Raw genomic sequence first — 22,546 nt, 5'->3', positions numbered from 1 at the left:
ATGTTTTAGGCAATGGACCACCTGCAGTCATTTATTGCAGACTGTGACAGGAGAACAGAAGTGGCAAAGAAAAGACTAGCAGAAACCCAAGAAGAGATCAGTGCTGAAGTTGCAGCTAAAGTAAGCATGTAAAACTAGTTACTGAAGTCTCTTTGAAGGCCTTTTCTTCTAAGGAGCCAGTTTAAGGCTTTGACAAGCTATCTAATCTGAGAATTCATACTGAGGAGGGGGGGGAGTATGATGTTTTCTTTGTCCTTCCCAAAACTGCCTTTAAAGCACAGAGAATCGGACACATGGAAGAGACCTCTCTGATGTTTTTGAGCTCAGGCAGCTTGACTCTCTGTGATACCACGTCATAAAAACATTAGTAATTACACTTTTTGACCAAAACTTCATCTGTAAAGTATATAAAAATTTGATGTGCTTTTCTCTTTCTTCTTTCTGAAAAAAAAAACTTTAATTATTTTTCTGCACATATATGCTCATGCTAGGAGGAATGGTTGTACAGGTATTACTTTGCAAGACTGTGGTATAGGCAACAGTGTGAATTACTTTAAGTTTCTGAACAAAATGTAACTCTGGAGTTGGTACATAGACTTGATAACTCAGCCTTTTGCTGTCTGCTTTTACATGACACAACTTCTGTTTCACTTTTACCTGGAGAGGTTATCTCTACCTATTTCTCTTAGTTCTGTCCTACCAGTTTTGAGTATAATCATTTAGAACTCAGTAGCAGTTCAGATTGTTTTCCATGATTAAAAGCATTTCCTGTATTAAGCCTTTTCTTGTCTTTTCAAGGCTGAAAGAGTTCATGAATTGAATGAAGAAATTGGGAAACTGCTGGCCAAAGTAGAACAGCTTGGAGCTGATGGGAATGTTGAAGAATCTCAAAAAGTAATGGATGAAGTGGAGAAGGCTCGGGTAAAGAAGAGAGAAGCAGAAGTAAGTTAACTGTATAAGACTTGGACCCTGCCCTCTCCATCCCCCAATATTAAATTGGTTGGCATCTGTGTAATGCAGGATGTCTTATCTGCTGTCACTTAACTAATCACCTCATATAAAACTAAAGAATTTGCTTTGCAACATCCTGTACAATTAAAGTTTCTACCTTTAAATACAATCCTGTATTATTAAAATTATACTCGCTTCCATGGATGATGCATTTATCTTAGTTCAGCTGTGTTGACCGGTTGTATCTGTGGACACTACAGTTGTGTCTGTGTTGGAGGGACTTGTCTCATTCAGTTTCATGGCTCTTGCTTGTGGCAACCCTTTTGTGCCTCATGATGTACTGATGTGGCTCGTACTGGCAAGCTTCAATGAAGTGAACCACTGTCTTAATTAAAAGATAATTAGTCAATGGCTTATGTATCAGGCAAGTGAAAACAGTCCTTGTAATGTTCAGGTGACAGAACTCACCAAGAGCTTTTCCATATCCTTTCACCAAGATACTTAAGTTTATAGAAACAAACATCTGCTGTTGTTTTAATGGTACCAGAGGTGTTGCTGGCAGTCTGTCTTGTCTGTCATCTGAGTGTCTGTAGATAAATTTTGCTCAGATAACTTGTTTAATTAGTGTCTAAAATGCAGGTAGGTTTCTCAAGAAATTGTACAGTAATTGTAGTGTTAACATGTATTCATTGTTGCATATGAAAAAGTTGTTCATCCTTCTAAGTATTATGATTTAAGGTAATAATCGCCCCACTTTAAGTTTGTAAAACCAGTTGCTGATGTCCTGCTTTTAAATATGTCCAATCTTCAAAATAAGGAATCTGGCTTGTATCTTAATGAGACAGTTGGTTTATGAACAGTGTGAATTAACAAAAGGTTGTGCTGGTGTACATTGAATTTGGTTATGAATTTGTAGTATATATTTGATAAAGTGTGATCTTTGTACTTGTATGCACTGAGAAGTAACAGCAAATTGGGTTTTTCTTCTAGGAAGTATACAGGAATTCTATGCCTGCCTCCAGCTTTCAACAGCAGAAGCTACGGGTTTGTGAAGTGTGCTCAGCTTATCTTGGTCTCCATGATAATGACCGACGACTTGCTGACCACTTTGGAGGAAAACTACATTTAGGATTTATTGAAATAAGAGAGAAGCTCGAGGAACTCAGGGTAAATCATTCTTACATGTTTGTGTGTGTGTATAGGTGCATGGTCCTACTTAATTATTTGCCAGGCAGCCTTAATTGGAGTACTTCTGGGCATGTGCATTTTTTTCATATTACTTTAAAATTCGGGATTTCATTAGTCTGCAAAACACTAAACATTCTAATTTAATATGAATTATCTGGATAATTTTCTAAGATGACCTTTTTTGCACTGAGATGTATTAAAACACACGCATCTTGGGAACAAAGAGTGCTATTCCACTTGTAAAATAGAGAACTGTATTTTGAAAACAATGATGTTGAAACATAATTAGCAGTTGTAGGAGATAGCTAAATGAACTTTACTTTTAGCCAACTGATTGGTTACAAGTAATAATGAGACTCTTGGAAATAGAGGAACATATAGTGGGCCTAAGTGATATTCTGATTATTTAATTAGGATAAAATGTTAATAGGGCTGGTGTTGAAATCCTCATTTTTGGTACCAGCATGTAAGGAGGGACAGTAACACATGGCAAGGTTTTCAAAAAAGATCTACAGAAATGTTTGGAGATCAAACAGCGTGCTACATGGTGAAAGACTAAAAATTTGTTTGTTTTATCTTTACAAAGATTAGGAGGTGACTTTCATCCTATAGGTACCAGCAACTACAAAAGAATATTTTTTAAAGTAATTTTTGAAGGCTTTTCAGCTTAACTGAAAATAGATGAAATAAATAATTCCAACAACTCAAGGCTGTAGCTATCCAAAGCCAGAATACAAAAATATTTATGTCTTGAAGTCAGGCTAGCTATTAAAATAATTGTTACAGAGAGGCTGCATGTTCTCTGTAGCTTGAAGATTTGAAATCCAGTTGGAATATTATAGTCAACAACACTACATTGAAATTGTGTGCTGAAAAAAAGACTTACTATAATTATATTCTAGACTTCTGATACTCAAGAGAATAGATGGAATCACAAACGTCATCAGTGTCTCAAATATGCAAATTATGGAGTTCAAGGCTCAGTTAAACATTTAACTGTAGAAATCACTAAAGACAATAGCTAAATTATTTGCCCTAAAAGCAAAAAATGCTGCTTCTGAGTTTGAGTAAATTGACTTGGTTTATATTTCATAATATTCCAGCTGTCTTGCATGGATACTGTGACTTACCCTTTGGAAAACCCAACTCCTTCCATTGACTGTATTGGCAATTTAGGCTCCTAAATATAGCTGCTGTAACTTAGATGCCTTGAATAGATCATGTGTGCTTCCTCTCATCCCTCCATGAAATCATGCAGAGTGTCACCTGAACAAGAAACCTTGCTTGTAGTTAAACTACTGATACTGTATAAGGAAGTTTAGATATAATCTGATGTAAAGGGTTGAAATAACTGATCATTTACACCATTTGGAAAAAAATGCATGGATAATTATTTCGCATTCCCAAAGCATCAATAAAATAATCTTTTAAAGTACTTCGCTAACAAAAAAAGAAAACAATAACTATCCCCTCCTTCCTCAGAGCTCTTCTCAGAGATTTAATCAAGATGCTGCTGGGGCAATTCCACATCTCAGAAGAAGGTCTTTACAAAGAATTGAATTTCTTGCATCATGTCCAGAAGGTGGCAAGACTTGGGTTTGGCCAGATCTCCAGTTGTGAGTTCCACATCTGAGGGCCCTCTACTGAGTGTGCCTTGTCCCCAGTAGTAGTGAGTTCAACCTGGGGACTATCAGCTGAAGCATCCTCTCTAATTATATGTCTCATGTTCACAACACAGAAAGAGGTAGTCTCAAAACTAGGTTTCAGCCCCACCAAGTCCTTTAAGACTAAGGATTTCTGTATGTCACAGCATAGCTGAAGAAGTTAAGAAAACAGTTAACCTTTCCAGTTCAGATTCCTTTCTACCTGTCCCCAGTGGCCCAAATATGATAGGACTGACATGGAAACTCTCACGTTAAAGGTGTGACTTGTTCTGAATTCCCCTTCATGGAAAACTTAATATAACTCAACATATTTCAGGTCTTCATGTAACACCTATCTATTTGCTGCAGCTCTTCTGCAATAACTTCTGTTTCTTGCAGAAAAAAAAAATACACTGAGGAAGAGAGAGGGAATAATATACACAAAGGAAAGGGAATATACTTGAGGGAAAGAGCTGAATATTAACTGCCTAGATTATTTTTGTAGCACCTTCATCTGAGCAATTTGAATTGTAACTTAATGAATCTATTTCTTTGCTTTCAGAGGATTGTGGCTGATAAACAGGAGAAACGAAACCAGGAACGTCTGAAACGTAGAGAGGAGAGGGAAAGAGAAGAAAGGGAAAAACTAAGGAGGTAAAGGATTGAGAGTGAATTTCATGTCTAACTCTTAAAACCTGAATTGTTTTCATAGAAAGTCTTTTCGAAAGCTACAGATAGAAGTGTGTCTACATATTTGAACAAATGGCCTTTAAATGAGAATTTTCAGGTGTGTACCTTGTTTTGAGATGACAGATGTGAGTTTACACACATGAGTTTCTAACATCTACAGGTATTTTCTTTACAGATGTTAGAAATTTTCCTTATTGGAAGCAGTTCAGTGTCTGACTGAGGAAAGTGGCCTGTTCTATGAAATAGTTGCTTCCAGGCCTCATGGGGCAGCTAGAGTGGAATGGAATCTGAACTGCAGTTCTATTAACATGTCAGCTTCAGAGGTTAACAGTGTAAACTTGAAATCTGTTGCAGTCTGATAATACGTGCCTGATGAGAAATAAGGGAGCACTGACTTGAACTGTGAGCTGCTTCTGTGAGAGGGATTGGAATAAAAAGCAGATTAGGTATTCTTTTGGATTTATAGGATGGTGAGCTCAAAAATAAATAAAAACGACAAACAAAAAACAATTGTCAGAGGGATGTTTTTCCTGGTAAATGTTACAAAGATGTTAGCATCAAATAAAAGGCCTTTAAATAATTAGAAATAAATAAAAAGAAATACAACAACAGGTTTATTATTACTAAATTGTACTTTGTTTGATAGTAAGATTCTGTAAGAAAAATTGACTTACTGTTTTCTGTTTATTTCAGGTCCAGATCCCACAGCAAGCATACCAAAAGGTATATAAATCTGCAGACTAGGAATACCATCAGTGAAGCCAGTCTTTTACAATCTGGAACATTTTAAGTTTGTCTAGCACTATTAGTTTAAGATGTCCATCTTTACAGACTAAGCATTCTGTTACATATTTATCTCTGTTTTGTGTTTGTGCAGTATTTATCACCATGCTACTGAGTTTATACATATACATCTGTTTTGTGGCTACTACAATGCAACTTTTTGTCCCAAACAACACTCAAAACACAGAGTTGCTCTTTCTTCAAAACAGAACCTTGTGGTTAATACCTTCTGGTGAAAACCCATGTTTTTAAAATCCTGAGCACCAGGTTAACTCTCAACAGATGACCCATCAATAGTACAAGTTTTCTTCCTAATCTACACAGTTGAAGGTCACCAGTGAGGTATTACTGCAGAGTGGGGTTTTTTTGAAAAATCATTAATTTGTACAGTGTTTAGAACCTTCCAGACTAATTTTGTTGTTGTAGCTATGGGGAAAGATATAGTTCTTTTTTCTCAGAACATCATAATGCATAGGTTCTTGCAGATGATCCCTATCACTGTGTCATGAAGTTCCACAACTTTGCCTGATAAAGACAAGATCTTAACATTTTTAAAAGTACATTTTTTTTTTCCATATTTTCAGTTCCTTTCAGAAGCCTAATTGGCTAGGCTGTAACTGTACATACAGTCATGCATTAACTGTAAAATTGTCTGCATTAGTCACAGAGGAGTTTGTAGGATTCTAATGTTGCTTTCTGCTGTTTGCCTGTGATAGGACAGTGCATCAGCTCTGAACACTGCAGACCATTCTCTATACAGATTTGCTTATGCACAGAGTGCATAACATTCAACTACACTGACAGAGTAGCTAGGTGAATGTAGTGTCTGGTTAAATTCTTTTGGTTCCCAGATCTAGGTCCCGAGATCGCCGCAGACATCGGTCTCGCTCAGCCTCCCGGGAACGAAAGAGAAGAACTCGCTCCAAATCCCGTGAGAAACGCCATCGTCACAGGTCTCGCTCTAACAGCCGCAGCCGGAGTCGCAGCCATCATAGAAGCAGGCATAGTTCCAGGGAGAGAAGCCGAGAACGCAGCTCCAAAAAGAGGTACATGTTGGCCTAGAAATAAATGGCGCTTCCTAGATGCGTAATGAGTATTTTCATGCGAAATTAATTTTACATTTACCACTTGGTAATTTAAACACCTATTGAGACTGTCTGATTTCAGTTACACCTTTTGCATGTTTATGATTTGACATACCGTCGTGATTATTTTTTTAAATAAAAATAATAGGGTTAGGTATTATTTCTTTTTAGGATGAGTGATATAAGGGATTTGTATCAAGTTGATAGGAAGCGAAACACTCGATCTCAGTTTAAACCCAGCGATATCAGCAGTCATCTTACTGTCATACATTTGGTTTTTCCCTTGGGGTCTTGTTCCCAGCACTGGAGCCCATCTGTTGTGTACTGCACCAGATAAAAACAAGTTTAGATATGCCTGAAAATAAACTTGTTGCATTGCATCTGAAGATGTTGCTTTCCACAGAAAGTGGCTCAACCTTTCATTGAAGGATTACTGCAGAAAGCAGTCTGGGGCTGTTGCGTTAGAATGACTCAGTTGCTGTTTGCTCCTGAGGATTTGCTGGCTTATTTTAGATGAGTGAGGTAAGCATAATTTAGAAGAGTGTTAGAATTGCACCACGAGACATCTGGTAGGGAGGTCTGCTCATAACCAGGATTCCTTTCTTGTATAGGTCAGCCACTGTGGCATAGATCTGAGTGCGGTACAGTGGATGAGGTGCTCAGTCTTGACAGACTGTTGACTTGCAAGAAAATAATCTGGTTTTGAAGTGGCCACACATGCAGAGTTTATAATCCAAATTATTTTAGGAGTTAAATCACCAAGGATGGAGAAATATGAGTTGAATGTGTTCAAGTATCTCATGGCCTTTTGCCCTGAAAATAATCTTTTTCTTCCTGAAGTAAGTAGGTGACTGTAGTCCCATTGTGCTCTGTAAGAGAGCATGGAAGACAGGGTTGGTCCAAGTCTTTTGTTTCTTCCTTTTTGTTATAGATGGATGAAACTTAAATGTCCAGCACTCGATATAATCAGTAATGTCTGGTATTTAAAATTATTTGGTGTGTTCTTTAGTGTCCTAAAGTCAGCATTTTGAACTCAGCATGATGTTTCCATCTTGACTGTAGCCTGTCATCACAGTTACCCTAAAGACCCTGCTTCTTCAAGGCATTCACAATGGCAGAGTAGCAGATCTTCAAATCTGTAGTTTTTCCATCTTAAAAAACATTTTCCTTTGAATCAACACATCTGTTAACTTGGGTGAACTAATGTTTAGAGCATATGCTCAAATTGTCTTTAATTCTTCAACTTTGAAGTCCAGCCTTGCAAGACTCAACTTCAGTCCTTCAGAGAAAACTATACTGATTGATTGTTCCAGGATTCTTACCGTAGTTGTTCAAACTCTCCAATATAGTATGTACAATGCAAATGATGCATTTTCTTCTGTATGTTGGCAGGGAAATATATAAGAGCAAGGAAATGGTGTGGACCACTGGTCCTACTCATGTAACAGTAAACCTGTCAGTCTCAGCTGCCAAAGCTGAATTGGAAAAGCACAAGGTGATTTGAAGATGAAGCCAGTGTCCTTTTGCAAGGTGATATCAAAGGATAAGCTCTTCGAGCCTTGTTTAGTGTGAATGAATTAAGAAACAGAATGTATTTCAGGACACAAGATTTCAACCTTACAACATTCAGTACTGGAAATATTTCTCCTGATGTTGGTTCCTGCCCTGAAGGAATGAGACACACCTGTGTTGGAAGAATCCTTGGTACAAATAGGGGTTTGTATTACTGTTAACTTGAGGGGAAAAATTACTGTGCCATCATGAGCAGCTCGTACCTCTTATTTCTGAGGTCAATCAAAATTTTTACTCTTAAATATATATGTTGTGTTTTCAAAAGACTGAAGAATCCTTAGAGCTATGATCTTGCTGCACTGGGACCCAGATAGCTATTGAACTTGCAGCGAGGCTGCATGCCTCCATTTTAAAAATGCCCTTCTAGCCATTACAGCTGCTTTTCACATGAATGTGGGAGAAGTCTTTGTTGAATACCATACCACAGTTGATGCCAGAATCCAAAACAAACCTGAACTTGCAGACTCAAATATATTATACTTCCTTGTCTCCGAAGAACTCTTTTTGTTGTCCAGGAAAGTACTTGTTGCCAAATCCTTCTTTTTTTTTTTTTTTTTTTTTTTTTTTAGGGATCTCTTAAAATACTGATATGAAGTACTTTTATTCAATCCTGTCTTCCTTAAGCGCAAAACATTCGGTTGTCCAAGGAATTCTGACCAGGAATACTCTGGAAAATGAAAGATACACTCCAACAAGTTAACTTCTTTGGGAAGGAGTCATAGCCTTTTGGGTTTGAATAACTAAATAAATTTAGATCAGGGGACCATAGTGCTTTTGCCAAACTCTTGCAGAAAGCCAAGTGTGACAGCAGAAGCAACAGTAAGATGGCTGAAAGCTGCAGCAGTGGCAGTTCATGGTGCCACTAATTCTAGGGCCTTAAGAGAAGTGTGTAGTTGTGGTTGCTGTGTTGGAAGAGTTGCATCATTTTATGTTAACCTAAAGCCTTGAGTGTGATTTTTGGACTTTAACAAAGTCCCATAAAATACATTTATTATAGGCTGCTGAATCCTGCTGTAAACGCTATTTATGTGTCTGGGTTTTTTCAGTTTTGATTACATCCATTATAGCTTCAACGTGTAAGCATACTAGTCAATTAGACTCCTTACTGGAGAAACTCTTGATGCGCTTCTGGAAGTCATTTTCCCATTTTGTTCTGTCTAACAGCATTATCACAAGCAAACATGTGCTGAGTATTATCATTTGCAGCAAACCATGCAGTTCCATCTGTTTTTTCCTGTCCACCCTTCTTCAGAAAGTATTTTCCAAAGAGCCTGTCACATAAAATGCAAAGCTGCCACCTCTTAGATATTTCCTAACGAAAGGGATGTTTATTGTGTGCTGTATCTGAGGAAATCCTACAAACACATAAATTTATCTTGACAAACACTTTTTTTTACTCTGTCATCATTCACCATATGAACAGGTGGATAGATTTAAATCTCTTAATGACTGGGATCTCACTTCAAATTTATCAGTATAAAGAGCAGAAGACCTCTGTGCTCTGTGGGCACAACTGAATGTATGCAAAGTATCTGGCAGTGGTAGCAGTGTGTCTAAGATAATGGGAACCCATCTGGTAATAATAGCAGTGTGCCTAAGGTAATTAGGAACCCTAGGCCTACCCAAGCTTATCAAGAATTTTCCTTGCTGTTAGCTGCTATTCCAAGTAACTAATACTGTTCTAGATAATTAAAATGAATCATCTTTCATCTCATTCAAAACAATATGTAATTTGCGCTTCTCAGTTTGCAATGAGAAAGTCAATATTTGCTGTTAGATGTTGAGATGCATACTCAGTGATCAGATCAATCATGACAGCAGACCTAAATCTGGGTAAATTAAGAGACAGTTGTGTCAGTATTCTTGAGCCCACTTACAGGAATTCATGTGACAAGGGCTAATGTACTCCCATAGAGACATTGTATGGACAAATAAGAGTACCTGAAGTCGTAGGATGGGGCCTCACTTCACCTGGCTTTAGATGACTAGGTCAGATGTAAATCTTGTGAGTCTCATTGCAGACTCATCTGATGTAATTCTGTGTCTATTTTAAGATGAGACAAATCATGCCTTAAAGTGTCTTATTTCTTCTGCTGACTGTTAAGGAAATCTGGCCGATCAGCTTCGATGTATATACACTGCAGACGTTTAATGCTGGGTGAGATAGATCCCACTTTTAGCATTTAGATGATTTTTTGTTTGTTTTTTAAATATCCTTCAGATCCTGCTTGACAACAGAATATTCTAGTCCTATACTAATTCTCTGCTGTGGTAGAGAAGTACAGACTTCAGTTTGGGGGGGGTGTTTTATTCCTTTTGAGGAGAAAGCTCTACAGGGAGCACAGGCTCATTTAGTCAAACCTTCTACCCCTTGGAAGGTTTGAAACTGTAGCTACATCTTTCCTTGTTTTCCTAGATTTCACTGGCTCCTCCGGGATTTTCCCAGGCTGCCAAGGCTGTCCTAGAAATTTTGTCCAAGGTTATTTATATTTTTGGGTTTTTTTCTCAGACCAAATGCAGGCATCCACTGATACTGTCTTGGAACCAGTATCACATATTATAACATGATTCATAGTTGGTGAATGTGAGAGTGTGGTTGCTGCCCAGTGATGTGGTGAAGGGGGTCAGTTTCTGCTGAAGATCCACTCAATCAGTTAGGAAGTAAAGGCCAGTCTTCCTTCTCGTCAGCTCATTAGAGACTCACTTGTAGAGAGATAGGATGGCCCCTCCAAAAATGTGTTGAATTAAAAGCCAGAGCTGTGGATGGCATCGCATCCTATCTGTCTGCCAGTTCTAGGATTAGTTACTAAAGTTAGCCTGAGTTTGTAAGCGTTTACTTCTGCAGGGGACTTGCATCACAAACTACTTGTGAAACAGCTGTATTAACTCCAGTATTAACTTCTTATCTGGCATGTAGCTCCTCTTATTTGACATGTAGCTTGTGGAATCTCACTGTTTGCATCTCAGTGTTTGAAAATACTAAGTCTTGCAAAACACTACATTGTAGGGAAAGTAGTATTTCCATCTGAGGAGCTAAAATGAAAGGTCATTTCAAGGTAAGCTTGTGAAAGGAAATCAGTATGGGAGCGTTTTGCAGACTTTAGTTTTGAAGTCATGGAGGTAACAGTGTAAATGGAGACAGTACAGTCTCACTGTCCAGTACACCAGATCTTTTGACTAAGAAATTACTGGCTGGCTTTATAGCATGCTGTTAGATTTTTCTGTGAAAGGTATGTATTAAAGTATTTTATGTTTGCAGTACATCTTAAAATGTGGTGTTTCTCAACAAGAAGCTTAGGTGTACTCTGTGAGGGAATATGAAGTAGTTATGTCTAATGCAGGTTTTTTTTCCAGTACAGGTAGCTCATCTAATTTAAAACTACATGGATTGTTTAATAGGACAGCTCTTTTCTGGCTCCATTGTAAAGGTTTTGGAAATGCCTATTATCAGAGTAAAGTAACTAAAAACACCACCAGCCCTACATTGCAAAAATCACACAAGAAGGGATAATTCTTCTAAAAAAACTAATTGTAGCACAGATTCTAGATTTCTCTTATGTTTGCCATGTAATAAGTCTCATTCCAGAATTATGTAAGTTAATGTCCCCGTGCTTTTAATCAAATTTCCATTTTTAAACATGTTTTTTATGTTTGTAATTTAAATGAGATAAGCTGGACATTCTTCTCAAGCTAGAGACTACAGACTAGAAATTTCAGTTAAACTTCTGTTAATGCAAGCTTGAGGGCAGAGGTTGAAAAGAAGATATTTAGTGAAGCACATCTGGGGTTTGTGATGTAGATAAAATTGTGTTTCTAACAATATTTGTGTTTTGAAATTGGAAGTAGGAAAGGGGGAAGAGTAGAATTGTTTCTGATGTCTTCTCATACACTTCTATTTATATAAATCTAAAGTTGGCTTGGAAAAAGAAGAAAAAAATAAAATCAAAGTGCTGTTTGATAACTACAGATTCATGACTAACTTGAATTCTCAAATTCACTGCACTTTTCAGATCCTCAAAAGAAAGATCTTCCAGAGACAAAGAACGTTCAAGAGATCGTGATAGAACATCGCGTGATAAAGATAGAATCTCAAGAGAGAGGTCACCACGAGATTTCAAAGACAAGAAACGCTCTTATGAAAGTGCCAACGGCCGATCGGAAGACCCGAGGAGCTCAGAAGAGCGTGAAGCAGGGGAGATATAACTGGCTGTATATTCACCTGATCTCTAGCTTCCTATGGAGTTGCATACTATGGTTTAGTTTACAGTTGTTCAAAGGGACACCAGTGAGCAGTTCCAGACACTGATCCAACTAGGGTAGATGTACAGTATATAAAAGTGGTTATAACCAAGTCAGAATTAAACCCCCTGAATTAATGATGCCTAAAGCTGGGTCCTGGACTTCCAAGTTGTAAAACTTTTCTGAAAGATATCTCTTTATTCAGGACAACAGTTTTATGTACCAAGATGCAGATCTCAATGTTTTTAATCTCCTTTCCAATACAAGTTAGTGAACAAATTGTATTGTACTACTTGCCTTGGGTGCTTTTGAACCTTTATAAATTCTCCAATTCTGCTCCAGTCAAAACAGCAGCATTGAAAGGTTGTATTTTGGGGGAATTTTTTTTGTTTGCTTTTTTTGTAAGAGGGTGGGTGGATGGATATTAACTTTTACTCTAAGGTTATGTTCCCAGTGATTTTTTTTTTTTGTTGTTGTTGTTGTTATTTGGGAACCTAGGAGTTGATTACAGTGAGAGGATTTAGACAGGAATGTGTGCTGGAGAAAGCTGAAATGTCTTTTTACAGTGCCTATTTAGACTTGGAAACTGAACAGCTGTTGCATTACATCTTTTTTTATTTCTACTTAAATTTTGAAATCAAAGCCAGTCCCATATCTGTACCATTTGATTGGTATATGTTCAATATATTTGTTTTTTTCCATAAAGACTCTTTCTTCTTTTTCTTGTGGGATACATCCTTAATTGTATGATAAACAAAACCAGCAACAACAAACAAAAATTAAGAACAAAAAAAATAAAAAAACCCACATTGTCCAGTAACCTAACAAGGATATAATGGTGTCTCAAAGTGGTTGCTTAGCAGTTCAGTCATTTAAAAAATAACATTTAAGTATGAGCTCTAGGAGCAGTCCTTCTGTTTACAGTCCTGACCATCCTAAGATTCACAGAATCATCTAGGTTGGAAAGGACCCTGGAGATCATCAAGTCCAACTGTTTGCCTAGCACAGTTCCCACCTACAGCACATCCTTAAGCTCCAAATCGACCCTACTCTTGAACACCTCCAGGGATGGGGACTCCACCACCTCCCTGGGCAGCCCATTCCAATGCCCAACAACCCATTCTGTAAAGAAATGCTTCCTAATATCCAGTCTGAACTTTCCCTGGTGCAACTTGAGGCCATTCTCTCTTGTCCTGTCACTTTCTACTAGGCTAAAGAGGCTCATCCCCAGCTCTCTGCAGCTTCCTTTCAGGTAGCTGTAGAGGGTGATAAGGTCTCCCCTCAACCTCCTCTTCTCCAGACTAAACACACCCAGTTCCCTCAGCTGCTCCTCATAGGACACGTGTTCTAGACCCCGCACCAGCTTTGTAGCCCTTCTCTGGACATGCTCGAGTCATTCAATGTCCTTTTTGTAGTGAGGGGCCCAAAACTGACCATAGTCATCGAGGTGCAGCCTCACCAGTGCCAAGTACAGGGGTAAGATCCCTTCCCTGTCCCTGCTGGCCACGCTATTGCTGACACAAGCCAGGATGCCATTGGCCTTCTTGGCCACCTGGGCACGCTGCTGGCTCCTGTTCAGCCGGCTGTCGATCAACACCCCCAGGTCCCTCTCTGACTGGCAGCTCTCCAGCCACTCCTCCCCAAGCCTGTAGCGCTGCTGGGGGTTGTTGTGGCCCAAGGGCAGCCCCCGGCATTTGGCCTTATGGAAACTCCCCCAGTTGGCCTCAGCCCATGGCTCCAGCCTGTCCAGGTCTCTCTGCAGAGCCTCCCTGCCCTCGAGCAGATCAACACTCCCACCCAACTGGGTGTCATCTGCAAACTGACTGAGGGTGCACTCGATCCCCTCGTCTAGATCAAGATCTTCAAGGGCAAAAATGTGTGGAATCAATGATCATGGCCCAGCCACTAACTTCTCTGCCTTTACATAGAATTACAGAATAGTTCAAGTTGGAAGGAACCCTAAAGATCACCTAGTTCCAATCCCCCTGCCATGGGCAGGGACACCTTCCACTAGCCCAGGTTGCTGAAAGCCCCGTCCAACCTGGCCTTGAACACTTCCAAGGAGGGGGCAGCCACCACTTCTCTGGGCAACCTGTTCCAGTGTCTCACCACCCTCACAGTAAAGAATTTCTTCCTTATATCTAACCTAAATCTACCCTCTTTCCATTTAAAACCATTACTCCTTGTCCAGTTACTATATTCCATTATAGAGTCCCTCCCCATCTTTCCTGTAGGTCCAGTTTAGGTACTGGAAGGCCACTATGAGGTGTCCCTGAAGCTTGCCCTCGTAAGGGAGGTGTCTCCAGCCCCATGATCATCTTTGTGGCCTCCTCTGGACCCGCTTGAGCAGGTCCTTGTCCTTCTTATGTTGGGGCCCCCAGAGCTGGACACAGGACTGCAGGTTGGGGTCTCATGAGAGCAGAGCAGAGGGGGAGGATCACCTCCTTCGACTTGCTGGCCACAATTCTCTTTTTTCAGTCCAGGATGCAGTTGGCTTTCTGGGCTGTGAGTGCACAGTGCTGGCTTATAGCCAATTTTCCATCCATTACTACCCTTAAGTAATTCTCTGCAGGGCTGCTCTCAATCCACTCATAGGTCAGCCTGTATTTGTGCTTGGGATTGCCCCGACCCACCTCTGCAGCCTGTCCAGGTCCCTCTGGGTGGCACATCCCTTCCCTTTGGCGTGTCGACCACACCACACAGCTTGGTGGTGTCAGCCAACTTTGAGGGTGCACTTAATGCCACTGTCCATGTCCCCAACAAAACGGAAAGGAATTGCTGTCAATTTTGTTGGACTGAAAGTGCTTTGGGGCATGTAAATTACTCGGATACACCCTACTCCCATACAGAAGAATTTAGATTGGTTAATTCTGTTCCTTGAGATGGCACCACTGAGTTACTTGAGAGTAGTGTTTGTAATGGTTTATTGGCATTTTCAGCAGGTTCTGCAGACTCCTCTGTGTCTCCCTAGGCCAAGTTCCTCTGTAGGCCTGCTAATCATGGGTGTGTAATATCACTACAAATTCTGCATTTATAGTGCACTATAAATTTCTGAGTTTTTCCTCTGTCTTTTCTGTAGCCTCTTTGGTATGGTCAGAACACATGGGTGATAGTTCTAACACAGTACATACATAATTCAGCAGTATTTTGACTGGCAGTGAAAGCTAGAACAGGACCTTGACATCTTGGGAAGGACTTGTGTCCAACATGGCACATACTCTCCACTTTGGATTCACATTGTTTTAAGCTCCTAAAGAAATGCTGTAATATTTATGGGTAACTGCTTAACACTTTTTTCATTTACCCATTTGAAATCTGAACATGAGTTTCTTACCTGGGAATGCTTTATGATTTCCTGCACGGCCCAGCTGTGTGATGGATGTTGTTACCAGTGTTTGTCCCCCTGGTATGAGCACACTGTGTGAGTGCTTGCTAACATCTATTGTCACACCTTTGTTAATGGAATTCTAGTGGTGTGACAAAATGTGAACAGTCATTTCTAGATACATCTTGCATAGCAGAATTGCCAGTGAGTGGATTGCTAACTGTCTTGGAATTCCTTTCCAGAATAAAAATATTCTAGAAACACTGAGGACCTGTTTCCCTCTGCATCCAGCAACTAGAAAATTTGCATTGTAAGGGACGCAGTGAGATTTTCACACTGTGACAAAACACTGCTTAGACTTCTTAATAAAAAATTCTGGATAACATGCCATTGATTTTACAAATGGCTTTTAAATTTAATTATGAAAGGGTGATTGGATTTGGGCCTTCACTTATTTATAGGTTTGTGGAATGGTGAGCTTCATAGTATCCAAGTACCCCACCAGTATTAAACAGTAAGAAGGTAAGTCTTACCTCTGGTTTCCTGATAAAATAATCTGAATTACATGTGGAAATACATGCCTCATATCCAAAATGAGGTCTGTAGTGCAGTTAGGAAGAGAACTGAATTAAGGCAATTGATGAAACACACTTCCAATGCAAGAGATCTGGAGCATCTATCAGAAAGAGAGTCTGCCTTATTAGTTGTGCCTAGCAAGGATCTTTCATCAGCACCAAGCTATCTTAATTTCCAGGAGGGTGAGACTGAGGTATTCATCACCTGTGTACTTCTCGCTGGACAGCTGAAGCGTGGTATCAACCAACATTAGTTTCCATGGTCAAAATGATATGAAAGGGATCTGGGGGAAATAAATCTCTGTCCATCTCTGCTGCATCATATAAGGGAAAGAACTTTGACACCAGTCAGATATTTTAGGCTTCATTACTTGTGGTCTTTAATTTCCCAGTCTTCAGTGAGCAGTTCAGCAATTGTTAAATCTGACTTCTGGTCTAGAACCAGATCAGAAATACAATGGCGAGATCATTCAGAAGATCAAGCCACTCAACCCACTAACCCAGATCCATTATGTCCTACAGGTGTGGATGTACTAGCTTCACATCACACTAAGTATCATCTGTCCATGTCGTAGTTACGACTTTAGCACGAAGCCTGTTTGCCCAGCTTTTCTCCCTGCAGTTGCTTGTTTAGCCATTGATTCTATTGAGAGAGATGAAGGCAGCCTGCTCGACCCACAGGAGATCCGTGGGGGATGCTGCTGTGTGGTAATCTGCATAGTGATCTGTACAGATGCTGCTTCTTCACTGAGAGATCTTGCAGGTCTGCAGGTCCTTGAGAGGGCCTGAGTTCCGAGAGTTCTCAAGGCCATTCCTGTTCATCTTCCCTCTCCTGCAAGGAGGCTTAGTGCAGCCTGGGAAGGGAATGGAGCTCCTGATGGAACCTGAGGATGCTGTAGTGGGGCGTCTCTTCTTTGAAGTTTTGCCTAATGCAGTTGTAGCTCCATAGCAATTTTTACCAGACTGCAGGTGTACAAATTGAGCAAAAAAGAGGAGATTTCATTTATTTAAAGTGTTTGAAATGCAGTGAACCTGCAACCATTATTCCTGAAAGCTCTCACTCTGGATTAGTCAGGGGAGCATAAAACAGAAGAACATTAAGATGGCAAGCAGTTAGAGGATGGCACATTACCAGAAATTAGGTCCTCTCCTGAACATACATGAGTTGCTTTTCCCACTGGAGCAGGAGGAACCATACAATAAAATAGTGACTCACGTTTCCAAGCAAAGAGGCGCTTGGCCTCGTCTGGTCGTATCACGTTATCCACCATCAGACTCACCAGTGAAGCTGGCGGAGGATGCTGTTCCTATCTGTACTCTTTTGCCTTCCATCAGGTAGCGAATTTAGGATTTATCCTCCTCTTGCTACAGTGAAAACCCTGATCCTGGAGCCCATTTGTTTGTCCAACCTATCTTGCACCAGCAAGTGCCTTTGAGGCACCTTCCATCCTGCCCCAGGGGTAGCAGGAGAAGATAGGTGAACCAACTCCCTAAACCAATGCAAATGGGATGATTGTGCAAATCTTAAATAGCCTTGGGACAGAGATTATCTACTGAGTTGAAGGGAGAATGGTAGCAACTTGTTTTAAGACACTGGGGCCAATGCAAGATAGCTAAAGGCATGGGTGGGTACATCCTGATGAATGGTTTTAGCTATAGGAACGAGAATCTCCTGTGGTGCTGAAGATGATTCAGAGACAGTGTGACTATTAGGGATTCAAGCAGATTTCCGTTGCAGTCAGCATTAAACAAACTAAATGCAGAATGAGCTACACACCAGAGGTGATGGCAGTGTGCAGTGTGTTGTTTAAGGGTCTGCAGCACCGGATAACCCCCCTGGTTTACTATTCTCCGTCTCATATTTCACATGCCACCTTCCTGGGTATAGTTGTCCTTTGTTCAGCAAACAGTAGAGGTTAGTTTCTCCTGATGCAGTGGCTTATAAAAAGTGTTAATGCAATCTTCACTCAGTCCTGTGTGGTTCTCGCTCTTTGGGTATTTTGCTGTGATTACTTTTTTTTCTACTTGCTTCTTACTAAACTCTAGCACTGTTACTGCTGATGCAATTCTTTAATTCTCCATTTCAGTAAGACCTGAGATGTTGTCTTTGGTAGACAGCCTGGGGAGGCTGGATGGAGATCATCAGCACCATCACCAGCAGCATGTCCCTGATTCGTTCACTCCCATGTGGTTGTGCAGGGGGAGGTGGAGCACCATATTGCTGCCTTCGAAAGAGACACCACAGCAGTGCTTCCTCCTGGAGAAGTGCTTCCAGGAATGTCAGAAGCAGAAGCCTGGGCTCTCCAAGATGAGCATACAAAATGCTCTTGTGGTACAACGGGACTGCTATTTTTATTGCCCACTGAGTAAGCAAACAATTCAGTCTATGATGCTGCTGGCTCACACCAGGAAAAAAAGCACTCCTGTGTGTGTTTTAGTCTTATTTGCTACTGACCATGAGCAATCTGACCAGTTGTCCTGGTTTGAGTGAGTGGCAGGTGGTTTTTGGTAGCAGAGGAGGGGATGACAGTGGTGGCTCCCTGTGAGAAGCTTTTTAAGCGCCCCTGGCTCCAAGTCGGACCCGCCTTTGCGCCAAGTCTGGGTCAATTAGTTCTGCCAACATATTTAAGAAGGGGAATCTGGGAGAAGCTGTGGGAGTCATGAGGAGAAGTTGCACAGAGAACATTCCACCAAGGTCAATAGAAGAAAGGAGGAGAAGCTGGTGCAAAGACTCCCCTGTATCCCATGGTGAGATGTCAGGGCCACCCACCCCTACTACTTGTCAGTGTCTACAGTGTAGCAGATACCAATTTTTGGTCTGGGGGGGGGCCCACACTGACCCAGGTGACTGCACCCAAAGTTGGCCAGAACCCTGTGGGAAGAAGCCCCCGCTGTTGTAGTTTGGTGTTGGGAGGACTGCAACGTGCAGGGGTGATCCACATGCCCGTGGGAGTGACTCATGTTGGAGTCAGTTTGTGAAGGACTGACTCCTGTGAGAGGGGGACCACACTGGAACAGGGGAGGGTGCCGGCATTCCCCCCCACCCCGAGGTGGAAGAAGCAGCGGGACTGGCTGCACCCCCCAATTCTCTGTCCCCTGCACTGCTGGGAGGGGAGGAGGTAGAGATAAGGTGAGGGCGGGGGAAAAGGGATGGATGGGGGAAGGTTTTCAAGATGTGGTAATGATTCTCACAGTCCTACTCTGTCTGTTATCTGTTGTTGTTATTCTTTGTATTAAATTTTATGTTCTTTTTTTCTTCCCCTAATGAGTCTGGTTTTTTGCCTGTGACTTAAAGGATAATGTCATCCCTTTCTGTCCTTATCTCAAGTTCCTGGATCTTTTGCTTTCCTCCTTCTCAGCGCTGGGGAGGAAGAAGGGACTGAGAGGCTGTGTGGTGCTCAGTTGCCCACTGAGCTTAAACCATGCCCTGAACTGGCTCAAACCTTCCTCACTGCATAAGCCAGAAGTGCTCTGGTATGGCATATAAGGTTAACTGAGCCTCAGTGATATCCTAATTACAAATATTCAGTATCTCAGTATTAGCTTTAGCAAAGGTAAAGGAAAAAAGGCATCTTTCCCTAAACCAGGATGTTGTAATGAAAGAAAAAAAAAAAGATTTTGCAATGTTGAAAACTGAGAAGGTTAAAATAGGTCTGGGGGCTTTTTTGGTTTGGTTTGCAGTGTCAGCCACACCTGTGCTTTTCTGAGATGCCTGAGTGCCACACCTCATGGACAAGCATTTGAATTCAGTGGCTGTTCTGTTCTTCCAGAGACCACTGGCTCCTAGTGCCAGTTCAGATGTTACTTGTCATATCTCAGTATGATCCTCTGTAGGCAGCAATCCATTCTCATAACACATTGTGCCATTACAAGCCTTGTGGTACCTTCTGTTTAACCAGGAAGGTGAACTGAAAGTCTAACAGGGCTCCCCTGCTCCTCTTCAGCTCTAACAGAAGTGACCACCCTGGCATCAAGCACAGTGTAGAAACGTTGCTGCTCCCAGCATGTTCCTATCTGGGCCATACCCTCAACACCTTTTACCCATCCCTAGGTGTTTTAAACAGCATCTAGAAGAAGCCCCTACTCTTTCAGTGTAAAGCAACACCTCTGAGGGATATATCCATACCTATGCCCAAAGCTCTACAGCAAAGGAGCTCAAGCAGCCCTTCACTTCAACCACCAATAGTGCCACTGGCCTTCCAGCAGGAAGAGTGGGTGCAAGGGAGGGTCTTCCTCTGGGCACTGCTAGAAGGGTTTCCTAGAAGCTTCTCCAAATCCTCTGCAAGGTCTCTAGTCCCCTCTCTGGCAGCCCCAGGATATCTGAGATGACCTCCCTGCCTTGCTCACTTCGCTGAGCCTCTCTACTGCCCGTGCTCCAATCAGAGGCAGGAAGGCTTCTTGGCTCAGACTCACTTGGCAGCTAGGTTAACTACTTCTGTAAAACATTCCCTGTCATTTCAAATTGCCTTGGTATGTTCATAGCCCTTGTCTCAGAGTGAGTTGGTGATGCTGTTAGCACAGCACTGGACTCTTGGATTTTATCCCAAAATTGATTTGTATTTGCAAAGGGATGTCTTGCAAATGCACCTTCCTCTGGGTAAGTTTCTGCTTTGTCACCACAGTGGCTGAAGTTTTTCAAGTTAAATTTCTCTCATCTCTTTGCCTGTGATCCTTTATTTTCTATCCCTTGTTCTTTCCCAAAGCTGCCTCCATTGGAAGGTCAGAGTTCACTCAGTGAGGTCGATGAACTGAATTTAAGTGCATATATGTTTTTACAGTGTTTAGGGAACATTTTGAATCAGGAAAGTGTTTGGTTTTCTCTACAAGGTCAAGTTTTGCTTGTGGAGATGCTTTTTTTGTCCAGCAACATGACTGGCAGAGCACTTTGGTTTTTCTAGATGAGGGGATAAACTTCTTCAATGAGCTCCCTCTCACTCCTCTTCCCCTTTTCCAGTATTTTCCATGTGTTTGCACTGTTCTGATTTAGATCAGACACAAAGACGGCTCCGGGACACTTAGCTGATTTAACCTGTCACAGGCACTTGTCATACTACCCGTGTTATATCATAAATTTGTTATCTCACTCAGATCTTCCTGATGTCCCACAGGCTGTGAGAAGAGCATGAAGCTTGGTGTGAGGGCTTTTGTCCCACTCACTGGTGGTGTTCTACAGGAAGTCTTTTCCTGCTACCTTTAGGTATGATGTTTCCCTTAGGTTTCTCTTCACAAGATCAAAGTTATCTCTGAGAATGTATAGTATGTATAGCACCATGTATTTACTGGTTCAGTAAGTAGTGTGTTTGGTTTGCCTCCCAAGTACGTGAATGTTACTGTTTTGCAGAGGCACAGTGAGGTACAATGAAAGTCAGTCAGGGTTGTGCAGTAAGGCTACTGGAAAACTGGGAACCCAGCTCAGGTATCCTCAATCTCAAGATATCGTCTAATTTATGCTCTGTTGGGAAAGAATCCTGATGTTCTTTGAAATCTCAGACAAAAAAGAGCCATGTACTCCTAAACCATTCATATGAGACAAATTTTTAAAATTTAATGAGTAATCCTTTGTAAATGGATTTTAAAAATAACTCCCTCTTTACTTAAGCCTGAGTTGGATTTTTTTCACACACTTTGTTCTTGCTATGCCTCTCTCCATCACAGGAGCAGGGAACACAAGAGCCTTAAACCACTGGCCAGTGTTGTCAGGCTCTTGTCAGCCCAGGGTGTCTACGGCAACGATGTGTGCATCATTACAGCTAACCATCCTCATGGCAAATAGCTTTCTTAACGTGCATCAAAGCAAGTAAATAAAAAAATTTATTTACTTTATTTATTTTACTTTATTTACTTTATTTTAATTATTTTAAGATTTTCAGACAAGTACAAACTACTTGTACGGCCTCAAGGGGATTTGAGACTATAAATATTTTCTTACAAGTCTTGTTCTTTTCTTACAATACTTGATGATGCTGTGCAATATGCTTCCCCTTCTCCCCAAGCTGAATAAAATACCAAATAAAATAAAGCATCCTGCCTCATCCTCCCTCTCTGGCAAGCGTTCATCTTCTGGACTTTGGGATCTCAGCATCCTTTGCCAAACAAATGGGATGGGTAAGGAAAACTATGCATTGAATGAAGGAGAATTCTACATTTTTAGCTGTTTTCAAAATTGTTGTTTCATGGTCAAGTGAAAAGCTTCCTTTCCCACCACCTGAGGAGCCTGATTACTTCAAGTGTGATGGGTGCCTGGGTGGGAGCTTGAGTTGGTTTCAGTAAACCCCCTCAGTACCACCTGTGCACTGTAACCAGCTACCACTGCTTGCATTGCAAGTGCCTTTTCCATGGCTACAAATGAAAGGACACATCTGCTTTCTCTGTGTTTATTGTGTTACAGTGAAGCAAAATGGCATGTGTTTATTTGCAGTTATTACCTGACTATTTCACCATGTCTAAGGAACACAAGGAAAAGCAATTAAATAGTTCAGGACTCAGTTACTGTTG

At 41.0% G+C, this 22,546-nt stretch overlaps 1 protein-coding gene across 5 annotated transcripts in view; it reads left to right on the top strand.

The window, feature by feature from the left end:
- The window catches only part of LUC7L2 (LUC7 like 2, pre-mRNA splicing factor), a 35,505-nt gene extending 22,331 nt beyond the window's left edge, over positions 1-13,174 (top strand). Inside the window, exons 4-11 of one of the 5 annotated variants that reach the window (XM_074902609.1) lie at positions 10-120; positions 799-942; positions 1,942-2,118; positions 4,345-4,436; positions 5,166-5,195; positions 6,107-6,301; positions 11,923-11,984; positions 12,033-13,174. In XM_074902609.1, the coding sequence (XP_074758710.1) occupies positions 10-120; positions 799-942; positions 1,942-2,118; positions 4,345-4,436; positions 5,166-5,195; positions 6,107-6,301; positions 11,923-11,984; positions 12,033-12,115 (894 nt within the window). In that variant the 3' untranslated portion in view covers positions 12,116-13,174. Of the gene's footprint in view, positions 1-9; positions 121-798; positions 943-1,941; positions 2,119-4,344; positions 4,437-5,165; positions 5,196-6,106; positions 6,302-11,922 lie in introns of all 5 variants that reach the window. The other 4 variants (XM_074902607.1, XM_074902611.1, XM_074902606.1 and 1 more) reach the window with 4 other exon arrangements.
- The last annotated feature ends 9,372 nt before the right edge of the window (positions 13,175-22,546 follow it).

Source organism: Athene noctua, chromosome 3, assembly GCF_965140245.1.
Source record: "Athene noctua chromosome 3, bAthNoc1.hap1.1, whole genome shotgun sequence".
In the NCBI taxonomy this organism is placed as follows: domain Eukaryota; kingdom Metazoa; phylum Chordata; class Aves; order Strigiformes; family Strigidae; genus Athene; species Athene noctua.
Note: the sequence above shows the minus strand (reverse complement) of the source record. Positions and strands in the feature narration are given on the sequence as shown.